The sequence below is a fragment of the Talaromyces stipitatus genome, genomic scaffold, assembly GCF_000003125.1.
Source record: "Talaromyces stipitatus ATCC 10500 scf_1105507295555 genomic scaffold, whole genome shotgun sequence".
NCBI classification, from domain to species: domain Eukaryota; kingdom Fungi; phylum Ascomycota; class Eurotiomycetes; order Eurotiales; family Trichocomaceae; genus Talaromyces; species Talaromyces stipitatus.
The window spans coordinates 4,329,614-4,346,582 of NW_002990116.1; the positions used below are offsets into that span (position 1 = coordinate 4,329,614).

The following is a 16,969-nucleotide window of genomic DNA, read 5'->3' on the forward strand; positions in this document are numbered from 1 at the left end:
AGGCTAACTGCTGGAAATCGCGGGACGAGGTCCAGATGCATCTCTTTGGTGAGAGCGAGGTGCAAAATTACGATATCCTGGCTATCCAGGAACCCTACATCAACAAACATACCGACCCACTAACAACATACTCACTAGCGCTCAAGGGCAGCTTCCATATCCTACTGCAGCCCACACCCAAGGAAGAATACAAGAAACGCCCACGAGTCTGTTTCTACGTCAATAGAGGGCTAGATCCAGCCACATGGGAGGTCCAATACCATAATAGAGATCTGAGCACATTGACACTTCATACAGCCGCCCATGGAACCATCCATATTCACAATGTATACAATCCAGGAGTCAATAGCAACGAGGAATCTGTAATTAGCGCCCTGCAAACCGCCATGGCACCTAGGGCGCAGCATATTGTATTGGGGGACTTCAACCGACATCACCCGCTGTGGGCGGGCCCGCGGTACCGACACGTTGACGAGGAGGCCACCGAATTGATTAATCTTATGGATGAGCATGGGCTCGAGCAGCTCTTGCCACCAGGCACGATCACGTACGAGAGGGTTAACGCCAAATCTACAATTGATCTGGTGTGGGCATCGCACAATCTAGCCAACCGGGTAGTGAGCTGCGACACCAAGCCAGAGTGGTGGTACGGAGCAGATCATGTCCCAATCTCCACTCAATTTGACCTTACAGCTATACGTGTTCCTCCATTGGTTCGCAAGCAGTGGAATGCAACAGATTGGGACCTCTCCTTAAACTGATGGACATATACAATTGGCACCCAAGGGAGCTCAATGATAATGAGGCGATCAATGAGGCGATCCGCTATCTAGTTGAGGCAATCAATCAGGCAGCTGAGCAAGCGACACCTACAAAACAGATCAGCATCTACTCACGAGCGGGCTACACCCCAGAGATGGCGAAGCTTAAACACCACGTATCTAGGTGTAGACGACACGCACGTCGTATAAATACAGATCAGGCATGGGAGGACTACGCAGAGGCTAGGAAAGAGATGAAACGGCGCACCAATGAGCTCGCACGAGATCTACATCGCCAACGAATTGAGCAGGCAACAGAGTCAATAGATGGATTCTGGAGAATTGCCCGTTGGGTCCGCAATAGGGGCAAACCACGTGCCACGTTTACCCCAACGTTACACTACAATAACACGAGTTACACAGCCCCAAAGGAGAAAGCAGCCCTATTCCGAGAGGTCCTCCACCCAGAGCCCCCGGAGGCAGATCTGTCAGATATTGGGCCACAATATAGATATCCCAAACCGTATACGATGCCACCAATCACGTTAGACGAAGTCCGAATGGCAGTAACCAACGTGAAGCCCGACAAAGCACCAGGGCCAGATGGAATCCCCAATCTGGTCCTACAAAGGCTGCTCCCTACTATCGAGGCCTATCTCGTTAATCTCTTTAATGCATGTCTACGTCAACAATACTGCCCTGACCATTTCCGAAAGTCGACAACAGTCATCCTTCGCAAGCCTGGAAAGCCTGATTACTCTGATCCAAAGGCGTACCGCCCAATAGCGTTACTGAGCACGATTGGCAAAGCACTAGAATCAGTGTTAGCCAGACGTCTCAGCTATCTAGTGGAGCAATATAATCTTTTACCAAAGCAACATATTGGAGGACGTCGCGGCCGCTCATGCGAACTAGCAATCCATCTCTTACTAGAAGAGACCCATAGTGCGTGGAGAGAGGGCTCACGAGTAGCCTCAGGGCTTGCACTTGACGCGGCAGGGGCTTTTGACAACGTCAATCATATAAGGCTGATACACGACCTACGAAAGCGCCAGGTGCCAGATGACCTGATTGGCTGGATTGAGAGCTTTCTAAGCAATCGCCGCACGTCAATCACACTCCTAGAGGGCAATATGGGGGAATTTCTAGTCAATACAGGCATTCCGCAGGGCTCCCCATTGTCACCAATCCTATTCCTATTCTTTAATGCAGATCTTATTGAGCAGATACTCGCCGAGTGCCCGGACGTGATTGTACTTGGATATATTGACGACATCTTCATCATGACATATGGGACCTCCGCCGCAGCCAACTGCCACACACTCACCAAAGTACACCAGGTTGCAGAGCGCTGGGAGAGGACACATGCCTCTAAATTTGCGCCTGCCAAATATCAACTTACCCACTTTTGGCGGAAGCACCAAATGGTGCCTAAGCCGAGTGGTAGGCTGGATGTACCTCTCATAATCAAGGGAGTAGAAATTAAGCCTACGGACTCAATCAAATATCTAGGAGTTTATCTGGATACCCACCTCACTGGGGAAGTGCACGTACAGGAGATGAGAAAGAAGGCTGCAAAACTGGTGGCGGGATTAAGCTCAATCGCAGGATCGACATGGGGAACGCCCCTGGTTCATCTAAGGAAGATATACACGGCTGTCCTCCAACCACAGATCATGTACGCGTGCTCCACGTGGTATATACGAGGTGGAAGAGGGTTCACCGGTGCGCAGCGAGCTGCAGAGCAAGCCATCCGATCGATCCAGGATCAGGCTCTTCACCAGATATCCGGCGCGTTCAAACGTACGTCACGACAGGCCCTAGAGGTCTGTCTCCATGTACCACCTGCAGAGCTCACGCTCGCAAAGCTGGCTGAGGAGGCCTGCCTGCGGATCATGACCTCACCACTTCGATCTACGCTTTACCAAATACGTGGCCAAGCCCACTGTAACGACCCATACACGTCGCCACTTCATCGATTGGAAACAGCCATCGACCGCAAACTGGGGAGTGATACTAGCCAACGCATCGAGACAATCTACCCCTTTGTAGTGCCACCGTGGTGGGAGCCACCAGAAGCAAGGATTGACGATACCCGTGAGGAGGCTATCAAGGCTATTGAAGCAATCTCAGGAACAGATACAACAATACAGTTCTTTACCGATGGGAGCGGCTTTGACAATGGGATTGGGGCAGCGGTCTACTCATCAATAGGACAGGCTTATAAGCCAGTAGGCTCATCTGACACACATACTGTTTATGCAGGGGAACTGGAGGGAATCGATGCGGCATTGGAAATCCTACTCCGAAGCCAGCCATGCGACGACAACCCACACGAAGCCACAATCTACACAGATAATCAAGCCGCAATACGCGCCACGTGCCAGCCAGGGCGGTCCTCTGGGCAGTATATCCTTCGACGGATCGTACGACACCTGGGCCTCCTACGCGACAACCGATCTCGATGGCGTGTACGACTACAGTGGGTGCCAGGCCACGAAGGGGTCCCAGGCAACGAGAAAGCAGACCAGCTGGCAAAGTTGGCTGCAGTCGAGGCGACACGGCGTACACAGGAGAACGCCCACATAGCCAGGATCAGCGCACCCAATCAGACTACACCACACGCCGCACGAATGTCGTATATTCCAAATCAGTCAACTATCCTTATGGCAGTGTGTCGCCAGAGGCTACATGCAGGCTTTGCAAAGAGGTGGAAGGAACAGTGGGAGCATGCCAACCATGGACGGCATCTCTATCGGATAATCAAAGCACCAACAAAGATGGTGTTGCAGCTGCACGAGGGATTACGACGGGCTTGGAGTTCAGTGTTAATCCAACTACAAACAGGTAAATCAGCGCTACGCAGCTTCCTAGCGAGTGTACGGATTGAAGACTCACCTCAATGCGAATGTGGCCTTGGGGATCAGGATACGGCCCACGTCCTCATACGGTGTCCTACCCATATAAACCTGCGTATGGAGACTCTCTGGAAAGAAGCACGCGAAACAGATTATCGGAAGCTCCTTAGCGAACCTCAGTGGGTTCGGCAGAGTATTGAATTTATAATGCGGACTGGTCTATTGACGCAGTTCCATCACGTAACCCCCTTAACAACCACGCGCTCACAGTGAGTGCGACACTACCCTGATGAAGAGTAACCATGTTGATTCGGCTTGGACGGATCAGCCACTTGACACGTTTGGAAATAGAACCGGGCACCAAAACATAAATATCACGTCACCCCGCACCGAGATCCTTCACTCATTTTGTATATATACACATTTCCTTTGTTGGTTCGGCGTTCTGTTCGCTCGTTATCTGTTGTTGGTGGTCTTCGGATCTGGATACGGATACGTGTCGAGACTTTCGCGTGGAGTTGACTAAGTCAGCGTCAAGCCGGAAGCGTCTTGGCACGTTGACGTTGATTTATGCTTTTATACGGTAGTACGCCCGCTGCCCAATTAGAAGGCGCCGCCGGCCACTAGGCTTAGATGCGTGTATGAATCAATCAATCAATCAATCAATCAATCAATCATTACTTGAGGTTTGCTACCTTAAGATTTCGAATTGAGAAAAGGGTTATGTAGCGTGAAGTGGAGTCTCCATGTTCTTCACGGTCGTCTCCCAGAGGTGGCCTCAGGATTACAATATGGGTGGATAGAAGGACTCCGAGGTTTGGCTTACCAATTGCATTTTGACGTTGAATGTGACGGCTGGTGCTGAGGCTATACAGAAGATGGTGAGATTTGCTGACTTAGAGGTCCGGACAGAGATCACGTGATTAAGGTTGGGTGTTGGAACGCAATACGCTATCCCTAATTGGGAATCCATCATACTACTAACATGAAGAAATTTCGAGAACTAGGTTCACATACTGACGAGATATAGACATCCAATCAGCTCTATATGGCTATATCTAGAAGGTTCGACTGGATGTCATCTCATGATCTAGTTTGTACAGGACCTCACATATAAAAGAGGTCAACATTCCTGACAAGTTTTGTATTAGAGAGTGTGCATCAATACATAGAAATTCTCAACTCTAACTTCTTATTATTGTCGGATTGGTCGGTTTATTCCAGGCCAATCCTGAAGAGTGTTTTTCTAGGATCAAAGAAAAGAAGTGACTAGCAAGATTGTATGTCTTTTGTTCTGTGTCTGTCTTTCAAGTCTTTAAAGCCGGGTCCTTTATAGACACCTTTGGCGGGGTGATTTGTGAGCTATCAGGAGGGGTAAATATTGGGCTGAAATCTAGGTGCCCAGATATATGCCTAAAGGTGCCTTTTAGACCTGTAAGATTGAACAGTCGATCTTTCTGCCTCGTTTGAAAGCCGGATTATCTGACAAGAACTAGGGGGATGCGGGTGGTGAGGTGTAGTTGTTGGATTAGCTAAGCTGATTCAACCAATCAGATAGAGGAGATTTGTCAGCCAATAATAGCGAGCCACACACTGATCCACCGAATAGGGGGTAAAAGATATCTTCCACCTTGACTGTACTTAGACACAAGAACAAGAACAACAAGGATCAAGGATTCACACATCTTGTGCATACATAATTTGATACGTTGAGATAAACCGCTAGAGATTGTTTCATACAATCTAACAGTAGTTATCCTTTGTACGTTATAGCGCACGGATAAACTATATCCCATTCCCGCGCCGAGATAGGCAAGATTGCTATACCGACATTTCTGTTTAGTCACAAAAATGTATGGTCTTCATCGAACTACGCTCTCAAGAAGATACTAAGGCGTTGCGAGCTCAAAAGAGGCACATTACGATAATCAACGATTGCTCAACGACGACCAATCCAGAAAGCTTATACAATTGTCGGTTTATCTACGTCTAGGTCGCTAGCACTAGTCACGTAGAACAGCTATTCCGACGAGCTGACGAGCCTGATCAATATGGTATGGAATTCCTGATATTGATGACTGCCCCCCAAGAGTAAGGGGAACGGGGGATAACTAGCTACATATAAACGCGGCACGCACGTGCCGCGTTGGACTAACTGATATCCAGTACCGAAACGCGCTAGGTTTGATATTCACGTTCCGACAAAAGCCTTTAGTGAAGCTATTCCCAAGATGTGAAACTCATAGAACAAATATCCTCAGAGGTGTCCTTGGTGTCGTAAACCCTCACCGCCTTTGCCTGCTTGGCGGTGTCGCTGCCCAAGACAGACCTTGGGGTTGGAACCGTGACATGGGCAAGCCCTTGTTCTCAGGGCTTACAGCGCAATTGAGAAACTAGCCTCAAGAGGCCAACCAGTGACAATACAGTGGGTTCCAGACCACTCAGGAATCAAGGGAAATGAACAGGCAGATCAAGCAGCGATATCACCATCATTGCAAGGTGTCTTTGTCTCTGAAACATATGCTGATTGAACATACATTGAACCAGTTCCCCTGGAGCTAGAATCGATTGCTATTAAGCTGCAAAGGTAGTGATTTGGCACCCCTTGGATATCATCATGGCTGATCAGACACCATTCCGTGAAGGCCTTGTCTCGCCTTTCAAGTAAATACCGCATCAGTCATCCATCAAGGTGATTTTAATCGTATCATTAATCAGTTATCACTAATGCGGTGTAGGAAGCTTACAACCAGTTCCCACAGAGACGTCGACGTCTTAGAGTTAGCAATCAATATAGAGAATTGGCCAAATGGAACGTCAGAGTAGAGTACGTTCTCAATGTTGAACGCCTCAGTTGCAGGAGCTGTGAACTTGTGGTAGAATGGTGGCGCTATCCCAAATTCAATACGTGAGATACCTTCTTAATTTTATCTCGATCTGTGTTATATCAATTGCTACATTTTTTAATTAGTTGAGTCACTGTTTAAGGACATATGATAAAATTGTGCACGCTTCGTAGACACTGTTGTCAGATAACCAGGATATCCAGCGATGTAGAAGATAGGCTATTTGATCAGGTCATCTAGTCACCTCAAGCTACCTACACTTCAGCAAATAAGGAGTCATCTTCTTATCAGGGCTCGATACAGCCCTCAAAGTTTACCCCTCATGATAGCTCACAAATGACCCTGCCAAAAGTGTCTATAAAAGATCCAGCATTGAACCTGATGTATTAGAGAAGCAGAGAACTCAATACATACAATCTTGCTAGTTACTTATTTTCTTTAGATCCCAGTAAAACTCTCTTCAGGATTGGCCTAGAATAAACCTACCAATCCGACAACCATCTTGAGTGAGACCTAATGATGGAAATCACCACCATCTTCTAGCGGACCTTCCCAAAATAGTTTAGCGTGGTTTGAGCAGTGCCTTAGTCATCATTATAGGGTTAGGGCAACGGGGCACTACACGCACATGATATCAGGCCAGGGATAGCCTTTTCCTTCTCTCTACCTCTCTCATTTCCGTTATCCCACTACATACCCTGCGGTGAGTTGTGATTGATTATGGCCTAGTTCTGTTTGACTAACCGTGATTTAGCGCCCCTGAACTCAGACAATCCAGTGACAATACTCAACTCTAACAGAACACTGACCGTGGGATGTCTATCACTTCACCCTCTTCTTACCGTCTTGGAGATGAAAATATGTTGGGAATATCACCTCACATCACATATCACCTTTGCCAGCTATTTACATCCATACTAGATCATCTAGTATGCGCGCAGCTTTTTGGTCTAGTTGGTCAAAAGCCCAACAAAATATTGCCGAGGAACGCCGCCTGCGCGCAGTGATGGTGCAACACCCGCCTTAAATACCGTATTATGGTGTGTATGTGTGTCAAGCTAGTGGCCAAGCTGGAGGTGAGCCAACTCCTGTATTCTCTCTAGAGCCACACTGACCTCAAACTAGATCCTGCACAGCCCACGAGACACTGGGAACCGAGCGGCCTAATTAACCCAATCTATAAGGGTAAACATCGTCAGCGGGCTGTATCCAAAAAGGCGAAGGCCATACGAGCAAAGGTCCAAGAGGGACTGGACAGCGTTTCTGATTAGCATACCGCTTTAAATGATTAAATCCAGGAGCTGAAAGGGGAGCTAAAAAAGGATTTCAGCGATCTAGACCAATTGTTTGCCTCTCTTACTATGCACTAGATCCACATTGAGGACGATATTACTAGGGAGTATGGTTATGAACAAGCAGATGATGACAAGTTGAAGATTCTTAGTTTAGCATACACAGACGCAGAGGAGCAGTGGTATCGCTTATATTCAGAGATATAGGACAGATCACGCGCAATGGTTTGGTGCTCCTCTATTAAGGACACAACATCCGTTCTTGATATCCATCCAATTTAATGACGGAGGGGCTTGTATCTTCTTCATAGAACTACATTGATTGATTGATTGATTGATTGATTGATTCATACACGCATCTAAGCCTAGTGGCAGGCGGCGCCTTCTAATTGGGCAGCGGGCGTACTACCGTATAAAAGCATAAATCAACGTCAACGTGCCAAGACGCTTCCGGCTTAGCGCTGACTTAGTCAACTCCACGCGAAAGTCTCGACACGTATCCGTATCCAGATCCGAAGACCACCAACAACAGATAACGAGCGAAGAGAACGCCGAACCAACAAAGGAAATGTGTATATATACAAAAAGAGTGAAGGATCTCGGTGCGGGGTGACGTGATATTTATGTTTTGGTTCCCGGTTCTATTTCTAAACGTGTCAAGTGGCTGATCCGTCCGAGCCGAATCAACGTGGTTACTCTTCATCAGGGTAGTGTCGCACTCACTATGAGCGCGTGGTTGTTAAGGGGGTTACGTGATGGAACTGCGTCAATAGACCAGTCCACATCATAAATTCAATACTCTGCTGAACCCACTGAGGTTCGCTAAGGAGCTTCCGATAATCTGTTTCGCGTGCTTCTTTCCAGAGAGTCTCCATACGCAGGTTTATATGGGTAGGACACCGTATGAGGACGTGGGCCATATCCTGATCCCCAAGGCCACATTCGCATTGAGGTGAGTCTTCAATCCATACACTCGCTAGAAAGCTGCGTAGCACTGATTTACCTAGACCTCTGCAAGTCCCATGGGACTAGTAAAAAGTCCCGCCCGTCCATGGGAGTCCCATGGGATTCCCATGGGACTCCCAAGGCTACCAACTTTCTGCCTGAATTTGCATAAACCTGTGGGGCATTACCTGTTTCGGCCGCATAAAGTGCTGACTAACTCCCGGCATTAGCTGTTATTTACATATGTATTATACCCGTAACATATCTCATATTCTAAACACTCAAATCAGAGTGAGCGGAGTATGCAGAGTTACGACTCACGAGTGAGCACAATGGCACATAGACTTACAGAGTGCTAAGTGATAGAGCACTCAGCACTGAGCAGATAGAGTATACAGCACGCACAGAGTACAGACTCTAGAGCGCACAGAGTAGATGGGGTACACCGTACACCGAGTAGAACTTCGATAGCCAATTGATTTAGCTCTAGATTCCAGCTAGTCCTTCTAGAAATATATATATCCAGTATACAACTCTCACGGAAATATATCATCAATGTATTCTTGTCAGTCTTTGCGCTAAATGGATCCTAAAGAATCTATAGTACGATTGTTTAAAGCTGCCAGAATCTTAAATTGCTACTCTGACAGTCTCTAGTCATAGTAAAGCTACAATAATGTTGTTTTTTGTTCATAGGATAACCACTAAAATTGATAAAAATCTGACTTTCTTCCCGGGGGATTGTCTAGACCCTGTATTGATGGGACTTGGGACTCCTATAGGATTTCCATGGGACTCCCACGGGACTCCCGTGGGAGTTATTAGTATGAGCCAATGAATACAGTGTATCACATAGTCAAGTGAATCATAACAACACGTCTGACGTGTTGCCCCTAACGCTAATACTAAAGAGTGAAGAGTCAAGACTTAGAGCTAGTTGATGAAAGCCATAGTATATACATATAAGATTCAGAGTCAGAGATTTAAAAACTATTTGATTTATTATGTAGGTGATGCTTTACCTAGAGCAGTACCAGCAGTCTGCCTCAAACTCACAATGTCTCAACTTTCTTGATTTTCAGATGCCGGTCCCTCGTCATTTCTTGGGAGTAATATTCCTGACAATTTTACATCATATTCTATGACAACGCCCGCTACCTCTCTTGCACAAGATTAACTAGCAATCTCCTTTAAGTCCTTTCTATCTACGACCGACACAGGCCCTCCTATTCCCGAATTGTTACAACTGGTAGGGCCTGATAGAAGAAAGTCCTGGGTTCTTTAATCTGAAATGAATAAGGATGATTTTATCAGTTAGTGGATGGGGATATAATTTCTAAAGTGCTATCTAAACAAAAAAATCAATTGGGAGGCCAAAAAACAGTCATCATGCTAGAACAATTATAACCAGGTAGCTAATCATCTAATAGAAAACCCTCAAGTCATGTGTAAACGATGCAGGAAGATCCTTCCTCATCCACAGAAGACATCAAATGGTACAAATTCTATAAAACGACATTTAAGTAGAGCAAAGTGTGTGAAAGCAGCATTTGATACTACTCAGCAACAGAACATCTAAGAATCCCTCTAATTTGCAGTAAATAATCTGACTTCTACTTGATTTCATGATGCTGATTTACACTATCATAGGCTCATCGACCAACCAAGACAATAAAAGTATTCAATGACGAAGATTAGACTCAAACTCAAATTAAACTGATTGCGAATTCACACCTCCTATTTTAATTTCTCGCACACAAAGGCCTTATCAATCTGATTCAATATACCCGTCTGGCTCCCACTATGCTGAATCTACTCTTGCCAACTACCGCTTGGCGTCAGCTTGGACTTCAAGTCAAGAGGAGACAAGCAGAAATTCTGTCCTATCTCCCACCTGGTGCAAAGATCTTAGTAGCTCTTGATTGTTGGACTTCACCTTTCCAGCAAGCATTTATGGCAATAACTGGATATTTTATCGATAAGAATTGGCAGTATTGTGAGATTCTTCTAGGGTTTGAGCCTCTCTATGATTGGCATACCAGTATAAATCTTAGTGCGGTTTTATTAGAGACACTTCAGCAACATGACTTAGTTGACCGTGTACTAGCATTGACAACTGACAATGCTTCGAATAACAAAACCCTACTATGGGTGTTCAATGACGCAATCGAGTCCCTAGATATCCTAGAGGAGCTTTGTCTTGTACGTATACCCTGTCTGGCTCATGTTATCTAACTTAGTCTCAAGGACTTGTTATGCCTTATGAAAGTGAATCCAAAAAATAATAATCTGGACCGAGCCTAGTCAGATGAAGAAGCAGAGCGACTACGGCAAATCCAGAGAGAAAAGGGCATCAGTTATACACTAGCCAAAGTAAGTACAGTGTCGTGAGCCAATTTTAAATATTATCCCAAGCTATTTATCAATCTTATCTAATATATTATCTAGATACGTGGCTTGGCTGTTTTTATTAATACTAGCCCCCAAAGATGCACAGCATTCCTCAGCTTCTAAGCTAAAGAACCAAAGCTAGTACTAATACAAGATATGAGAACATGATGGAACTCTACATTCTTGATATTGCATCATGCGAAACATCTTCAAGTAATTTTTGACAGATACTATATTAAGCATAATCATACACAATTTCAACTCAATACAAAGGAATGGCGTTAGGTTAACTACTTGATCTGTATTACTCATCCCTTTTACCAGTGGACTACAGCACTTTCAAAGGTCAAAGATGTAACAGTCCATAACATCTTTTGAGTATACAATCTACTCTTCGATCACTTTGAGAGCTCAATGCGCCAGCTTCGATGGAAGCGAGTACCCTAGAAGCAAGAAATGCTTACTGCACTCAATGCTGGTATAGAAAAGCTGAAAGCTTATTATAATGATATACAGGAGATCCATAGTAATCTCTATGCGATTGGAATAATCCTTGCTCTACAGTATAAATTACAGTTCTTTTCAACATCAGAATGGGCAGATAATGATTTTGAGTGGCGCTAGATATACCATGATTTTCTAAAGGATTATCTTGAGTATTACTCTAAAGACTAGTCACAATCACAGGTCTCTTTGCTAAACATATTGTCTGCTTCAAGAGTCGATAAAATTGAAAGGCTATTTGACTGTGGGTCGCGCCGAATGACACAGACACTGGCAAAGGCTACTACAAATGAGCTCCAAGAATATCTTGATAGTGGTAAGTCTATGATTCGGTACTTCTACTATATATTAACATCTGTTATTTAGGGACTGTGAAGAAGAAACCATGTGATTTCTGGAAAGAGATAGAGGATGAGTATCCTACACTTGCTAGAGTCGCTCGGGATATTTTCTTAATTCCTACTACAGGTGCAGGAGTTGAACGACTCTTCAACTCCGCTCGAGATATCTACCACTATTAACGAGGATCTCTGAACTCTACTACAATTCAGGATCTAATGATGTTCTGGTGTATTTCCAAGTTCGATATCAAAGTGGAGGATAATAGAGAGGATATTGATATTCCACTAGAAGATCGACAGCAAAAAGATGAGGCTCAAGAGGCTGAGTTTCAAGACATTGTACCTAATCCTATTAGTAATTATGAAGAAAGTGATAGTGAGGAAAATGATAGCGAGGAAAATAATGGCGAGGAAGTGATTTAGCTAACTAAAGTAGTAGAGAAGGTAACAACAGTTTCTAACCCTACTATGATAAATAAGAAGGGTAACACGTTACCACAACCCAGTAAGCATGCACTCAGAAAGAGAAGGATAATCTTAGTAGAGAAACACACCGATGATAAAGCACTTCCAGGAACCGGCGATCAAGCATCACGAAGAGTATGGGCATGGTTAGGAAGAAAAGATGATGGCTTTGACTATTACTAATAATAGTAATATATAGCTCTACTGCTCTAGATATAAATGTTATATAACAGTTATGAATCTTGTGATTCTTGGTTGCGAACTTGCGATTCTAAGAACATAATCTACACCTACTGACTGTCCGACACTTCTGTAGACTGTAGTGAATCAATAAGTAAGAAAAGCGCGGCGGTATTACTTGTATTGATTTCATACTGTTACTTAAAAATACGGACTAGTTTGGCATAAATTATGTAAACAGCGGATTCGTCTATGTTTGCACTGTTTGCAGTCCCATGGACAGTCCCATGGAAATCCTGCCCATGGACAGCAGGGTACCGCCCGCCCATGGACACAGGCTTCAGTCCCATGGGGCGCCCATGGACGCCCATGGACAGTCCCATTGGGCCAGTCCCATGGGACTTGCAGAGGTCTAGATTTACCTATTTGTAGTTGGATTAACACTAAACTCCAAGCCCGTCATAATCCCTCGTGCAGCTGCAATACCATCTTTGTTGGTGCTTTGATTATCCAATAGAGATGCCATCCATAGTTGGCATGCTCCCACTGTTCCTTCCACCTCTTTGTAAAGCCTGCATGTAGCCTCTGGCGACACACTGCCATAAGGATAGTTGACTGATTTGGAATATACGACATTCGTGCGGCGTGTGGTGTAGTCTGATTGGGTGCGCTGATCCTGGCTATGCGGGCGTTCTCCTGTGTACGCTGTGTCGCCTCGACTGCAGCCAGCTTTGCCAGCTGGTCTGCTTTCTTGTTGCCTGGGACCCCTTCGTGGCCTGGCACCCACTGTAGTCGTACACGCCATCGAGATCGGTTGTCGCGTAGGAGGCCCAGGTGTCGTATGATCCGTCGAAGGATATTGTTAGATAACTAGGTGTCGACAGGACGATACCTCTGACCCTAATTAAGAAAGTGCACATCGCCAAAATGCCCCTTGATACCAATCAACTACAGTAGTCAAACCTGTATAGTTTCATGTTTGTGACTTGGATTCTTCGCTTTGCCTTAGCTGAAATTCCTGTTGTTATTTCCCTTACTTCTCTGAGGCCGCATTGGAATATATAAAGACATAGAATCACCCTTAATTCTTAGAAAAAGGGAGGGGGGGAATACATACAATTTTGCTTGTTAATTCTACTTCCAATATGAACACTTTCCACATAGCAAAGCTAGGAATTATTACCAAATCTGCCCCCATAGATTAGTAATAATCCAATAATTAAGAGTCTGAGTACCCCTACCGGATCTCTTTTAAAGTTATTCCCAATATGACGTCCAACTCAGCTTCAAAGTGCACACTTAACTCCCCAGCGGACTGGGATAAGTGGGATGAGGCCCTCCAAAACCTAGCCCGATCCCAAAAGCTACACAACATTCTCATGGGAATTGAAGAACCCATCTTAGAACCTGATCAGCTGTTTTATAACGACTTTGTACAACTAACTTAGCTAGACCAGGCTCCTGGAGATAGCCCTTATCAAGGAACTCGCTGCCAGACAAATCTAGCCTCCACCCAGAGAACCAACACATCTAAAGTTAAAGGAGGAACCCAAGCCTCTTCCAATACTAAAGACAGAGATAATATGAACCTAGAACATGCGGCACTCATTATAGAAGCATCACGTATACACAATGAATCGCGAGCTGAGAGACGATACAACGCAAAAATAAAAGAATACTTGTAAGTGATGCACCAATATGAAATCCAGCATAAGGATATTAAATAAACTTTTACCTGGATAAGAGACTCAGTCAGTGTAATTTATCTTGAGTCTCATGTGTCAGTTACCCACGACTGGGTAAAGGCATACAACAATCTCAAAACTGCCCTTAATCCAGGATCATGAGAGATCAAGAGATTAATTCATGAGGCATACGATCAGTATATGAAAGCCCTCACTACTAGGACCAAGGATCTAGATACCTGGATCAATAAATGGGAACAACTAATAAATAAAGGGAAAGGGAAATCCATGACCTTTGCCCTTAACAAAGAAGATTAATCAACTCACTTTATTGAGGCCATTCAATCACTTGATCCAGTATGGGTAACAATCCTTGAGCATAACATTAAGAAGAAACTAGATGACAATACACTCATATATAGAGACATGTCATGATACTTCCAACATCTAATCACTAAGATTAACAAAAGGCCATAATTAATATCTTGTGTAGCTAAGGGATTCTTTGCTACTCACCAGTAAGAAGGAGATAACATTTTAACTAAAGAAACTTAATACCGCAGCAGGCAAACAAATATATCGCCTGACCAATAAGGAAAGTCACAATCTTATTCCACAGACTATTCCTGGAAGAGAGATTATGACTCTATAAAGAATTCTAACTCCAGGTAACACTGCGCTGGATATGGAGGATTACATATAATCTAGGGTTGCTTCTACCTCTTCCCTCACCTTGCATCACTAGGATAGAATAAGCAGGATTAGCTTATAAGAAGAATCAATAGATTCCTAGAAGCAGACTCACTACTTACCTAGGAAGTAAAACGACTCCTTTTAGGAAAGAAAAGAGCCCCTCCTCGTAGATAAGATAGATCTCAGTCCCAGGAACAACCTCAGCGATAGAACTCTTGAGAACCAGCTCAAAGATGAAGAGCACCTACCCCTTATCCAAAGAAAGTATCATTTGATGACTAAATAGCAAGTCCACAGTGATGTAAGCGATTAGCAGTTAGCAGATGCAAGGCAATGTATTTTATGAAAATGGAAAAAGAACTGGCTGCCCTGTTAATCAATAATTATTCTCTAAAGCACTCTACTTTATTAGACTCCGGATCATTAATTTATGTATTTAATAAGAAAGAACGTTTTGTTAACTTTAAGAGAGCAACTCCTAGTAACTTCTTATAGGCTAGAATATACTAAGTTCTAGTACTTAGATATAGAGAAGTTAATATTAAAGTTCATAGAATTGATAGAAAGCTACAGATTCTATAGTTATATGGTGTTATATATTGCAAAGACTTTGTGGCAAATCTTATGTCTTTCCACTAGTTAAAAAAACAAGATATCTAGTGGGATACACAGAAGGGATACAACTGTCTCTGAGATGCTAAGAATAATGTTATTGCCTACATGAAAGAGAAAGAAGGTCAGTTTGTTCTTAAGTATATTGCTAATGATTATCCTATGGTGAAAGCAGGCTTTACTATACGACGTCATAAATTTAACTCCTAAATAGAGAGAAAAGAATAAACTACTGACGCTGCACGCTAGCATGCTCGTTTTAGTCATCCTGGACCTGAAGCGCTTCAACACCTATCAATATTAGCAAAAGGAGTTAGGATATCCAGATTCAATAAAGGACTGAAAACTGTGGAATGTGACTCATATGCAAGATTAAAAGCGCACTGTATTATCTAATAAGAGCCTAGAAAACTAATAGGCTGACCAGATATGGATCTTGTACTCAATTTCTATGATTTCCATAAAAGCATGATGCACAAAGAAAAGATATTGCTTCTTATCATTAACTAATACAGTGGTCTTATATAGGACTTCTATATGAATTCTTATAAAGGCACTGAAATCCTAGAAACACTGAAGTAGTTCTGGGAATACCTCAGGAAGTATTACTATATTACTCCTCTGCGTGTTGAGCTTAACAACAAGATATATAATAATTAGCAGTTAGTAAGGGACTGGCTCGTACAAGAATAACACGTCAAGCTCATACCTTCAACTGCGTATAATCAGGATCAAAATGGTGGCAGAGAATGTGCAGGACAAACAATAAAAGATAAGGAAAGAAGCATATGAGATGGAGCGAGGCTTCTACCAGACTTATAGCTAGAGATATACCGCACTAGCATATATCTCTATAATTAGAGTCCTTGCTATTTCAATAACTAGAAGATACTGTATAACACTTTTCACACCTATATTGCCCTATCGACTGGTATTTACATGCAAGATTAGAAACCTCAACTTGCTCATTTAAAGGTATATAGGTGCAAGGCGTTTGCACTTAAATTAGAATATCAGAAGAAAAACCGACTTTAACGCTTCAATGCAAGGTCATAGATAGGTTATCTTGTGGGATATAACTTAACAAATATATATAGGATTTAGAATCTGCACACTAGAAGGATTGTGCGTGCAAGGGACATTTTGTTCAATGAGAAGGTAGTTTTCAGTAGAAAGAAGAAGGATCTCAAGAATAACCTTTTGCATATAACTATCAAGAAAATCACTTAACTGCTAAATAAAGTGGACCTCAGCGCATAGCAGGATGTTTCAGGAACTAACGATAATGTTGTCACTAATATAGATAATATAATTTTTGATAATTCTAGGCACGGTGACAAAGATATTAATACAACCAGCTTAGCAATTAGTTCTGGATTAGAGGATCTCAATCAAC

At 43.7% G+C, this 16,969-nt stretch overlaps 6 protein-coding genes across 6 annotated transcripts, besides 10 other annotated features; 5 read left to right on the forward strand and 1 right to left on the reverse strand.

The window, feature by feature from the left end:
* Positions 1 to 35: 35 nt before the first annotated feature.
* TSTA_127030 (reverse transcriptase, putative) lies at positions 36 to 4,045 on the forward strand (the record flags this gene model as incomplete). The annotated part of the gene is made up of 3 exons (XM_002482942.1): positions 36 to 724; positions 787 to 937; positions 983 to 4,045. 3 exons carry the CDS (start codon positions 36 to 38, stop codon positions 3,890 to 3,892), a joined length of 3,750 nt encoding a protein of 1,249 aa, XP_002482987.1. The 3' UTR covers positions 3,893 to 4,045.
* Positions 75 to 749: a mobile genetic element.
* Positions 770 to 3,829: a mobile genetic element.
* A 218-nt stretch (positions 4,046 to 4,263) lies between the features above and the next one.
* Positions 4,264 to 4,296: a microsatellite.
* A 1,680-nt stretch (positions 4,297 to 5,976) lies between these two features.
* Positions 5,977 to 6,099: a mobile genetic element.
* A 1,975-nt stretch (positions 6,100 to 8,074) lies between these two features.
* Positions 8,075 to 8,105: a microsatellite.
* A 2,307-nt stretch (positions 8,106 to 10,412) lies between these two features.
* Positions 10,413 to 10,970: a mobile genetic element.
* Positions 10,506 to 11,216, forward strand: TSTA_127040 (uncharacterized protein; the record flags this gene model as incomplete). The annotated part of the gene is made up of 3 exons (XM_002482943.1): positions 10,506 to 10,904; positions 11,007 to 11,075; positions 11,151 to 11,216. 3 exons carry the CDS (start codon positions 10,506 to 10,508, stop codon positions 11,214 to 11,216), a joined length of 534 nt encoding a protein of 177 aa, XP_002482988.1.
* Positions 11,151 to 11,909: a mobile genetic element.
* Positions 11,856 to 12,118, forward strand: TSTA_127050 (uncharacterized protein; the record flags this gene model as incomplete). The annotated part of the gene is made up of 2 exons (XM_002482944.1): positions 11,856 to 11,913; positions 11,964 to 12,118. 2 exons carry the CDS (start codon positions 11,856 to 11,858, stop codon positions 12,116 to 12,118), a joined length of 213 nt encoding a protein of 70 aa, XP_002482989.1.
* Positions 11,981 to 12,259: a mobile genetic element.
* On the forward strand, positions 12,158 to 12,586 carry TSTA_127060 (uncharacterized protein; the record flags this gene model as incomplete). The annotated part of the gene is made up of 2 exons (XM_002482945.1): positions 12,158 to 12,352; positions 12,422 to 12,586. 2 exons carry the CDS (start codon positions 12,158 to 12,160, stop codon positions 12,584 to 12,586), a joined length of 360 nt encoding a protein of 119 aa, XP_002482990.1.
* A 194-nt stretch (positions 12,587 to 12,780) lies between these two features.
* TSTA_127070 (uncharacterized protein) lies at positions 12,781 to 13,388 on the reverse strand (the record flags this gene model as incomplete). Its single annotated transcript, XM_002482946.1, has 2 exons — positions 12,781 to 12,995; positions 13,028 to 13,388. 2 exons carry the CDS (start codon positions 13,386 to 13,388, stop codon positions 12,781 to 12,783), a joined length of 576 nt encoding a protein of 191 aa, XP_002482991.1.
* Positions 13,004 to 13,381: a mobile genetic element.
* A 1,806-nt stretch (positions 13,389 to 15,194) lies between the features above and the next one.
* Positions 15,195 to 15,456, forward strand: TSTA_127080 (uncharacterized protein; the record flags this gene model as incomplete). The annotated part of the gene is made up of 2 exons (XM_002482947.1): positions 15,195 to 15,225; positions 15,275 to 15,456. The coding sequence occupies 2 exons, from the start codon at positions 15,195 to 15,197 to the stop codon at positions 15,454 to 15,456; spliced, it is 213 nt and encodes a 70-aa protein (XP_002482992.1).
* Positions 15,340 to 16,737: a mobile genetic element.
* Positions 16,738 to 16,969: the final 232 nt, after the last annotated feature.